Below are 11,510 nucleotides of genomic sequence, written 5' to 3'. Positions count from 1 at the left end.
AACAAGCAGGACTGGCCTAGGGGGAATTTTTAGTGGGGTTTTAAGAATAATTTTAAATTGACACAGGCCACATCAAATATTTCATTTTAATTAGGTTTTAAAGTGGGTATTTATATTTCTGTATTTGTTTTACCAGGCTGTCAGCCGCCCTGAGTCCGTAAGGAGAAGGGCGGGATAAAAATCCAAACAAATAAATAAATAAATAAATAAATGTCTTTGTGCAAAGTTTATTCCTCACATCCTTATAACATAACAGAAAATGTGCTGGGATGATCTTTCTAAATTTGTCTTACTTGAAACACCTGAGTTTTCCACGAGCTTGTCCAGGCCTCTCAATGTGCCTTTTTGCTCTTCGTTAGTCTTCTCTAAATCACTTTTGCACACTTGCCATTTTTATCAATTCTGGAGCCTAGAAAACTATAATTTCAACTGCTTTTGTCACCTCAGCTTAACACTCAGTATTGTATAAATATGATCTAATTGGACTAAAGTGTGCTCAATACTACAGCAATTCAAACTGTTATGTAGAGAGAATCACAATAATGCAAAATGTAATAGCAATATAGCAAAATTATCTGAATGTGAAGGGAAACTATTGGTCTGTCAGTTAATATAAAGCCTGCAGTTACCCATCCTTGCTTTGTAATAATGTCCCACAGCTTTACAAAGTCTGCCTACTTTTTCCTCTTCAGTTGCTTTACCTAATCAGAAGAAATGCCTTTTGAAAGCCAGGGAAGAAACAAAGAGGCTATATAGATAGACCTCACTTAGTGATCGCAATTGGGACCAGCAACTCCATTGCTAAGTGGTCACTATGTGAAACATCATGGGACTGCAATGAACTTACAACATCATTTTCCATATGGTTGTTAAGGGAGACATTATATGATCACATCAATGAAATTTTAATGCCAGTTTATCCATTGATTCTGCTTATCAGAAGTTAATTGTGAACTGCACAAATAGCAATCACAAGACTGTGGGATTCTGTGACAATTGTAAATGCCCACTGGTTGCAAAGTGCCTGAATTCATCAATCATGTATTTTGGGGGATGTTGTGGTGGTCATAAGTGCGAGAAAAAGTTATACAGTTACTTTTTCAGTGCCATCATAACTTTGAACAGTCGCTAAACGGGGCATTTTTAAGCAAAGTCTACCTGTATGTGGGAATTCTATTTCCCCACACACAAATGCACACACACACCAATGCTGACAAGAGATCCCACCACTTCTTGTTTCTGAATGAATTTCACCTGGAAATAATTCAACTTTACATTCACATCTGTTTCACACAGCATAGAAAGAGATATAATGTGAGAAATAAATATTTTCCTGTTTACTAGGAATAATAATCTACAGGGAAGACATTTTTTTCTAAAGTTAAAACTGTGTATATGTTCATATTTCATTAAGACAAAAAAAAAGCATTGACTAATACAGAGATTATACAAGAGAAGTTATCACCCTACTCTCATTAATTAATAGAGATCTGAACTAAATCAAATAAAATAAAGTAACAAGCAGGGAAGTCTTCTAACGAAGTCTAAATTACTCCTTGCCAAACAACAATTTTTAATTTATGTTTTGTTTTGTTTTCAGAAAGATAGCATATATTACCTGCAAACTGTATCCTAAGCAAAGTCTAGCCTTTATGCACACTGGATTGATATGCACTGCTGTCAAGAAATCCTTTAGGGCTTGTCTAGTGCCTTTGCTATGACCATATTCCAGGTATGCATTTCCTCGACCAATGTAGGCATCCAAAACAAAGGGATTGAGTTTAAGAACTTTAGAAAATGATTCCACAGCTTCTTCGTATTTCTGAAGTCTGAAATCAATGGACATTTAAAATGTTAGTGTTTTAACAGTGATTATGATGTTTTGTATATTGAGATGTGAGTATTTGAACAAGGAAACACGCAAGAGTGCAGAAAACCAAAGTCTAAATATAATTACAGCCACCTTCTCCCCCTATCCTTTGGTTTATTGATTATATATCATCAAGCTCCTTTTTTCAGCTCTCATTCAGTATTATTGTATTGGGCGGCATCAGAAGGAGATGAGATCAGTAGCAAAGCTAATCCATAGACTTCCTGAAAGAGGACTTGTCTTATTTAAACTGGAATTATTTCCTAATAATAAACAAATAAACAAGCTGCATTTCAGTTTATATTATAATTTATATTATAATTTAAAGATATAACTTCAAATTATTTCAGTCAATGAAATATTTGAATTAATTCAGTCAATGAAATATTGTGGGTTTTGTTTCCCATATTATTGTTTCAATCCAGGCTGTTGTGGTTTTGTTTTTTTTTTAGTTTTTAATTGTTTTTACTGCTTTTTGGCTTTGTACACTCCCCAAAGTCCATTGGAATTGGGTGGTTATTACAAAAATGAATGAATGAATGAATGAATGAATGAATGAATGAATGAATGAATGAATGAATCTATGCAAGATGATACGATTTTACATGCACTTACTCATTCTATTATATTCTACATGTTCTCTGTAAATCAAACCTCCTCAACCTAGTGCTTTCCAGATGAACTTAAAAATCAGAACATGATTAAAACATAAACCAAGCAATTTTTGTAGCAAATGAAAATGTACTTTTGTTCTTGTTCTCACAGAAAGAAGATTCACAATAAATGAGGTGGTGTTACCATTATCATGTTGTGAGAAATACAATAACGTAAGTACCTTGGGGGAAAAGTGCACTACTCAATTTCTCAAAATACAGTATTAAAAGGTATATAAGAAACATGCTGATTTCCTACTGTACTACCCTTTATGGCAGGGGTGTCAAACTCACAACGTCACATGACGTGTCGCAACATATTGCAACTTTTTTTCCATTGCCAACAATGGGGTGGGCGCAGTTTCGCCATGACGCATCCAGTGCAGGGCCGGCAGTTTGACACCGCTGCTTTATGGAATGCTGTTTCCAAATAACCATTAGAAATTGAACCAAACAGTGAAAATAGATTCAGAAAACACATCTGGCTTCTGGAGAACAAGGTAGACCTTTCTCTTTAATCGGGCTTCCCTAGCCTAGTGACCTTCAGATATGTTTCAGTGTAATAGTTGTCAATCCCAGACAGCATGATAACTATTTAGCTAATAGGAGAGATGGAAGTGGTAAATCAATAAAACCAAGCAACAGACTGAAGGCTGTCTCACGTCTGAGCTAGCCCCATCCTGCAGAGGAGAGAAATTGATGAAAACAGAAATTAATAGTTTGACTGTTTGAATTATGCCTCATGGCTTTTAGAAATGCTTATTCTAGTTCAGGATTGGGGAGTAAGGCATTTGGATGTCGTTGCAAGAAATAAAATGCCTTGGGCCATCACTGTTGCCTTCCTTTCTCCACATCTGCTGCATAAAACTTCTCTGTAACACAAGAGAACCAAACACATGTTCCCAAATCTTATTCAGCAGTGTTTAAGATTACCTGTGATAGCAAAGTCCAATAGCATTCAATAATTCTGTGTTTTTTTGTTCAATCATTGCCACTTCTGCAAAGTCCTAAAACATGGAAAGACACTACGTTAAATGTACTGTTTTTCAGAAGCTTAGCCATGCTTAACTTTGCAGCAAAAACAATAAAATTGATACCCATCTAGAAGTACCTATATTCTAAAAGCCACTACTGTATAGGTGAGAAAAAAATGTTCATTTCTTCAAGTAATGATTGCTTTCCTTTTTTCCCTTTTCATTAACTATCTTTTATATTGTAAGCAGCCTTAAGATGTATGATAGATAAGATAACCTTTATTGTCATTTTTATACTGAGGGCACAATGGCACACATCAAAAATGAAAATTAGTTGCCCGCTCTCAAAGTGAAACACATACATGACACACACCTAAACGTACTATGAACAATATATGTATAGACCCACACCCCTACATATACGTAGCAAATAAATATTAAATATTGTCCATCTTGAATGTATAACGCAAGGAGGAAGCTTGAGAGTTCGCAAGGTTAATGCTGTATGGAATGAAACTCTGGCTGAATCTTATAGATTATAAATCAAGTAATATGGACAAAAATAATAAAATGGATATTACACATGTGATTTTCTGACAATTGAACATTTTATCTCTAGTAAAGGCATGCATGTGTAGGCTCTAAAATTTAACAATATCTAAAAGCCCAAGATATTCCTTCAACCAATTTAATACATTTTGGACAAATTAATTTTAAACACTGATGATAATAGAATTGCATATTTATTTATTGCAAATTAATTATATGTTAAGAACTTCCTTTGTTATGGTTAGCTACATTTCTAAATGTATATGAACAGTTTAACCATGTCTGTAGGCAGCATTGTTTTGTTTCTTTTATCATTTTTCCTACTAGAGATTACAAAATATTTTCAAACAAATCCAAACTACAATGTAGAAACAAACGTATCTATAATATTAGGGGGAAAATACCTTTAATGCATAATCATAGCGTTTCATTTCTATATAAACCAGAGCACGATTTTTCAGCACTTTCAAGACAATGTCCTTGTTTGTTTCAAGACGAAGAACAGTCTCATAATCTATCAAACTCTAAAACAAACAGAATCCACAAAGTCATCTGTGAATTGGTGAAATAAAAAGCATAACTAATTTTTGTAAAGCATGAAATTATTTCCTGTTTCAAAAAAACCCTGCCAGAATCTTGAGCTGATTAAAAACCTGTATGCTTTTCAATGTAATAATAACATCAGGAATGTGTTTTTTTCTTTACATCTTCATTAGATTATAACTATGAATTTAGAGAAACAAAATCTTTATTATGGTTATAGATCAACATAGGAATTTTAAAATATTCAAGTTTAATGAAAGTATGATGCAAATGTCCATTCTTATAAATTTCATTTTAGCATTCATTTAAAAAAATAAGGATGTGTATTAAGATATGCTATAAATACAATGAATTTCCTGCTAGAAATTCATTAAAATATGCTTGTCTCAGACATGTCATACAACTTTTCAATAATGATGATGATGATGATGATGATGATAATAGAGTTGGAAGGGACCCTGGAGGTCTTCTAGTCCAACCCCCTGCTCAGGCAGGAAACCAATACCATTTCAGACAAATGGTTGTCCAGTCTCTTCTTAAAAACATCCAGTGTTGTAGCATTCAAAACTTCTGGAGGCAAGTTGTTCCACTGATTATTTGTTCTAACTGTCAGGAAATTTCTCCTTAGTTCTAGGTTGCTTTACTCCTTGATTAGTTTCCATCTGTTGCTTCTTGTCCTGCCTTCAGATGCTTTGGAGAATAGCTTGACTCCCTCTTCTTTGTGGCAGCCCCTGAGATATTGGAACACTGCTATCATGTACCTCCTTGTTGTTCTCTTCATTAAATTAGACATACACAATTCCAGCAACTGTTCTTTATGTTTTAACCTCCAGTCCTCTGATCATCTTTGTTGCTCTTCTCTGTACTCCTTCTAGAGCAGTGGTTCTCAACCTTTTTAATGCTGCGACCCCAACCGGTTGTAAGTCAAGGACTAAAGTGGTCGTAAGTCAAGGACTAAACCGGTCGTAAGTCGAGGACTACCCATCCGGTCGTAAGTCGAGGACTTTCCCTGCCCGGGAGCGCCGCGCATGCGTGGTTCCGCCCCCTGTGCCGGCCGAGGCGTAGCTGGCAAGCGGCAGAGACAGAGCAGGCCGACCACCAGCTGGCCCAGCCCAAGGGAGGTAAGGCACCCGCCGGAAAAGGGAAAAAATGGCGGACAAAAAAAATGGCGGACAAAAAAAATGTCGGACAGCCTTGCTTGGCGACCCCCATGAAATGGTCGATCGACCCCAAATGGGGTCCCGACCCACAGGTTGAGAACCACTGTTCTAGAGTCTCAACATCTTTTTTACATCGTGGTGACCAAACTGGATGCAGTATTCCAAGTGTGGCCTTACCAAGGTGTTATAAAGTGATATTAACACTTCACGTGATCTTGATTCTATCCCTCTGTTAATGCAGCCTAGCACTCCACTGGGAAGTTGAGAAAATAAAAGGGCCTTGATTTATTGTTCTAATGAATATCATGTACATCAAGATGCACCTTCTCTTAGTTGGAGAGCTGCTGTGAGAGATGACCAGGTGGAGCCTGAAGGTGGGGTCAAATGCATCATAAGTTTGGAATCATTATGCAGCCACAAGAGACCTAAGTCCAACCCACATGAATTCCATTGACTTTTATCTAGCGCCAATTTGTCTTGACCATTAGTAGGTCAGATTCTTGTTTATAGGTAGCATGTAATAAACTTTTAATGTTTTGAACTCAACTCCTGCTCCTGATTACTTGTGCCTGACACATACATCTGCCGTTGCATAGTAACCTGAGGGCCAACGTGAATAAAACCAACATAAAATGGGGAGTGGAGGGACATAGACATGTGTGTGTGTGTGTGTTGATGTGTACATATGTCTCTCCTCTCCCAATTTCATATTGGTTTTATTCACTTTTGAGAGGGATGTCTGTGTGTCTGTGTGTGTGTGCATGTGTGCATAATATACATTATGAAACAGACACAGATTCCCTCCTCTGTGCTCTCCTTTGTAGATAAATCACATCCCATCATCCACAAAAATTGCACTTTCTTATGGGGCTGTGTGACCAAGATCCAGTGGTAAGAGAAAGGGCTCTTTAAAAAAAAAAACAGCAGAAAATATGGAGGGGAAAAGATTGGGAACATGGAAGAAAAAACAAGGTATGGACTGAAAAGGAGACCCAGACAGAGGAAGACAGTGTCAGCATAGGGAACCCAGCAAGGATGCAGAAAGCCGGAAAAGTCTGAGACAGGAGGAGATTAGTGGAAAACCAAAGAAGCAAACTAAACAGACATAGAGTGACAAATATGCAGTGGAGAGTCACTGAGAAGGCCTACAGTATCAGGAAGGCGGGCTAGGAAACAGCAGAATGGAATGGTAAAACTCGGGGAGGCAGGGGGAGAAAGGCTGCAGTGATAGGGAAAGCAAGAGACCATTATGGGGCACTGAAGATTCCCCCTGTTGTACCAAAAACATCTTAAGAGTACACCTTTTTGTACATCTAACATGCAGGTTATCATGTGGTGCAAATTATTGGATTGGAGCTACTTAAAAATATGGACATGATCAGTAAGAATAAAAGAATAATATTTATATTCCGAGACAATAGATAGATGACTCAGATATGCAACTATTTTATCCTTTCCATCAGATTTAGTTGTCGAATGGAAAAAAAAAACAGTTGGAATAAGCCACACAAGTTTACAGGAGTCAAACCCTGCCCCTAGATCCACTATAAAATCTGAGTAAGACAGGAAAGCATGTTTGGAAGTACACATCCAGTGCCAAAGCAACTTAATGACAAATCACTGTTTAAGAAGAAACAAACCATTGGGTTGCTTGGGTTAAATTTGGATTATTGTATGTTTAATCCTGTATTCAGCTCTTGGAAGTCAGGGGGGGGAGGGGGGAAGGGGATTAGGGGACTGAAATTATAAAAATTGATGTATTTATATGTTATAGTTAAATAATAACTGTATTGAAAAGAGGAGATGCTCGGCTGGTACCCCAAACTGCACTCGAAGAGGCGGTTAAGAAGGGAGTGGGGATGTAGGAGGTGGAAAGGAGGAAGGTGGAGAGGTTGTGGGATGAGAGGGAGGAAGGACAGGAAAGTGGATGAGGGTGGAGGCAAGGCGGGGGCCGCCGAGCGTCTCCAAAAAAAAAAAAAAGGTATTGATCTGGATTATTTTTTATTGCTTGTGTATGTAAATGCATCATATTGGTATTTGTTGTTTAATTATAAAAATTAATAAAACTTTATTAAAAAAAAAAAAAGAAACAAACCATACATGTTCGTAGTCCTTCAATTGTTGAAACGCAATTGCTCTGTTATAATATGCCAAAGTGCACATCTTATCTAATTTTATAGCTTTAGTTAAATCTTCAACAGCATGCTTGTAAGTCTATCGAAAAAAGTGACATAATAGTAATAGCATTATTATTTCATCTACATAGAATAAGGTACCATCTTACAGTCTTTGTGAGGGATGTACACAAAACAGAAACAATGGAGGTGAATAAGGAAAAGCTGCCTTTGCCCTCACTTCTCCTCTTTAGCACTTCCCTCTCCTTTTCTCAGAATCCCCACTGGGCTTCAGCTGAAGTATAGCAGATCCAATAAGTCCACTTACTCACAGCCCTGATTTTTCCTGCACCTGCCTTTCTCTATCTTCTCTTTGTATGTGTGTGTGTGTGTGTGTGTGTGTGTGTGTGTGTGTTTCCATCTAACAACAACCATTTTACAATACAGAAGTCATGTTTTGTTAAAACTAATTTCAATATTGGTCTTTGAATCGAGATTTCACTTTCTTGTGAAAGTGATTTAAGATCTCATTACACAGCTAGTAATCACCTCTGATGTTTAAATATCCTTCTGTACTCATAAGACAACTGCGAAGCCTTCATTTATATATCCCAAATTAAAAGAGCAGTAGAGTAAGCATATTTACCCTGTTGTAAAATTTCAGTACTCCTCTGTAAAGATACCCTCTCACACTACAGGGCTCAATTTTGAGGGCTTCAGTGCAATTCATTATTGCTTTAGAGTATCTTCCTTTGCTACCGTAGTAAGCAGCACGACTTATGTAAGCCTTAACAGAAAAAAAACAACAACAAACTTACTGCAGAACACAATAGGAAGGAAATATCCAGAGACTTCTATGTTGTCTTACATAGGTTTCAAGCTTTAAATATTTATAAATAAGAATAAAACATTCCTTCTCTCTTTTTCCCTCCCTCCCTCCCCCACTCTCTCTCTCTCTCTCACACACACACACACACACAAACACACACTGAATACTTTATCTCACCCCTTAAATTATGTAATAGTTTCAATAAGATTGCTAACTGGAATGTACATACAAAATGTCAAAGCCCACATACAATTATCATTTGTTTGCTATCTCTTAAACCATAATAAATACATTATAGGCGCTTCTCTCTTGTTCTGAAAGATGGCTCTTTGCCCTTAGCCTCTAAATCCCAGAAGAGTCTTCTGACTCTCCGTATATCAAGTCTTCGTACTTCTGCTAGTTTAGATAAGCATATTGCTAAAAAAAATTATATCAATGATAGTTAACAAGACAGATTCCAAGCATATTTTTCCATGAATTGTTTTAATCCTTAGGAATATACAGTATGTACCACTGATCCCAATTTGCATGTAATGCCGATTTTTCAAGTAAGCCAGCAAATTATCATGATAGTTACAAAGGGTATATCATGTTCCTTGCATGTCTAGTTGGGAACAGACAACAGTGAATTTAGACAAGTGTGGCCTTGTCCTTGGTCATAGGTGCTTATTTCTAATTTGTTTCTTTCTCTGCAAATTACAGAGGGCAGCAATAGCCTGTTCCTAATTTTTGTATAATCTTCCCTGGAGTGCCCTATTTTGCGCATCAGATCTGTAATTATAATAGTTATTCTATTGTATACCCTAAGTAAACTTGCATCATGGATCTGTATCTGTCACCCTGCTTGCTTGGAATCCCCTTTGTAGACATCTTGACTTTCTTGCCTCCCATTGTGGACACCCTGACAGCATTTAAACAAATATATTTAGCATTGGATGTTTAACTATGAATACAAAAAGAGAAGATCTGAACAAATTAATTGATGTCAGCCCCACCTGATAGACCAGGCCAAGAATCAAATCCATAGGAAGGCCATGGCTCCTTTATTTTTATTTTATTTTTATTATTTTTTGAGAGTGGCTACAATAAAAAAAATCTTGAAAGTTTGATTGTGTTCCCCCCTCCCTTCTTATAACTATGTGAATTAAGGAGATGCCTATCTGAGCCTCTTCTGCATATTTCCTGCTTGTTTTCTATGTGTTTCATAACATATCCTGCCTATCTTGGATTTCCCAAAAACTAAATATTCCATTTTTGGTCAATTAATAAAGAGCAAGATTGTTTCAGACATATTTTTAAGCTTTATTTTTAAAACTTTATTATTAAGGACTATTTTTAAACCTTCAGAGATACAAAAATGATCTTTCTTACCTGAAAATGCCTTGGTACAATAGCAAGTGTTTTGTTAAAATCTAAGATGCATTTAGCTTGTTGGAGCTGCATTCTGCAAAGCCCTCGCTGATAAAATGCATCTGCATATCGTGGATATAGCCTGACAGCAGAAGTAAAAGCATCGCAGGCCTAAAATGATTCAACATTAGATTTAATTGAATCATGCTTCTACAAAATAAACAAAACACCAAAACCTAGAGAAAATTTCCTCTGTTTTTCATATTTCATTTTTATTTCAGTTGTAGAAAACAAATTGGTATTTTAGTTCCAATCCCAATCTTCAGAGAAAACGTAAACATATTTTAAAACTTTAAAACTGTGATATTATATAAAAATAACAATCAATACAATGTAAATATATTACTATAATAATGTATATTACTGTTTGAGTACTATACATTGAGTTGAGAATATATGTTGTCTTCACTTAACGACCGTCATAAATACATGCAAGTTGAAATGCAACTGAATGGTTAGCACAGTGGTTCTCAACCTTTTTAATGCCGCGACCCCAACCGGTCGTAAGACGAGGACTAAACTGGTCGTAAGTCGAGGACTAAACCGGTCATAAGTTGAGGACTAAACCGGTCGTAAGTCGAGGACTACCCAACCGGTCGTAAGTTGAGGACTTTCCCTGCCCGGGAGCGCCGCGCATGCGTGGTTCCGCCCCCTGGGCTGGCCGAGGCGTAGCTGGCAAGCGGCACAGACGGAGCAGGCCGACCACCAGCTGGCCCAGCCCAAGGGAGGTAAGGCACCCGCCGGAAAAGGGGGGGAAAAATGGTGAACATAAAAATGGCGGACAAAAAAAATGGCGGACAGCCTTGCTTGGCGACCCCCATGAAATGGTTGATCGACCCCAAATGGGGTCCCGACCCACAGGTTGAGAACCACTGGGTTAGCACATCACCATGCCGTGAGGGGTTATAAGTTCAAGAATTGGTCATAAAACTACTTTTTCAATACTGGTGTAAGTTCAAACAGTCATTAAACAGGCAGTTATTAACTGAGGGCTCCACATAGATACCTAAATAATATAGGTGTATGTTGTGTGTGTATATATAAAAGAAAAACACTTAAATAACTGACATTGATTTTTTGTGAAATCAAATACATGTATCTGTATGCAATAGTGGCTATATCTGTAGCTTGGGTGTAGGATGAGGGTGAAGGTTCATCCTCCGAGCTTGTGGGTTGGTTTCCGAACTTTTCAGAAAGTAGATAAACAGAACACTGACACTGACATCCCCTAAACTCCACTGAAAATGTTAGCCTGATAACAAAATGTTCAGAAACCCACTCCACAAGCAAAGAGAACAAACCTTCACCCTCACATATATCCAGGGCTTTTTTTCAGCCGGAACGCGGCGGAACCGCGTTCCGGCACCTTTTTCCGGGCCGGCCGCACCGGGCGCAACATCTGGGGGGG

The 11,510-nt window shown here is 37.4% G+C and overlaps 1 protein-coding gene across 1 annotated transcript in view; it reads right to left on the bottom strand.

Moving 5' to 3' along the window:
* TTC6 (tetratricopeptide repeat domain 6) overlaps positions 1 to 11,510 on the bottom strand; it is a 101,584-nt gene that overhangs the window by 7,303 nt on the left and 82,771 nt on the right. The window contains exons 30-35 of the mRNA XM_029286160.1: positions 10,064 to 10,213; positions 8,510 to 8,650; positions 7,850 to 7,963; positions 4,451 to 4,570; positions 3,457 to 3,530; positions 1,619 to 1,829 (exon numbers count right to left, since the gene is read on the bottom strand). Coding sequence (XP_029141993.1) covers positions 1,619 to 1,829; positions 3,457 to 3,530; positions 4,451 to 4,570; positions 7,850 to 7,963; positions 8,510 to 8,650; positions 10,064 to 10,213 — 810 coding nt within the window. The remainder of the gene's footprint in view (positions 1 to 1,618; positions 1,830 to 3,456; positions 3,531 to 4,450; positions 4,571 to 7,849; positions 7,964 to 8,509; positions 8,651 to 10,063; positions 10,214 to 11,510) is intronic.

The sequence above is a fragment of the Protobothrops mucrosquamatus genome, unplaced genomic scaffold (genome assembly GCF_001527695.2).
Source record: "Protobothrops mucrosquamatus isolate PMUCROS unplaced genomic scaffold, P.Mucros_1.0 scaffold2999, whole genome shotgun sequence".
Lineage (NCBI taxonomy): Eukaryota > Metazoa > Chordata > Lepidosauria > Squamata > Viperidae > Protobothrops > Protobothrops mucrosquamatus.
Note: the sequence above shows the minus strand (reverse complement) of the source record. Positions and strands in the feature narration are given on the sequence as shown.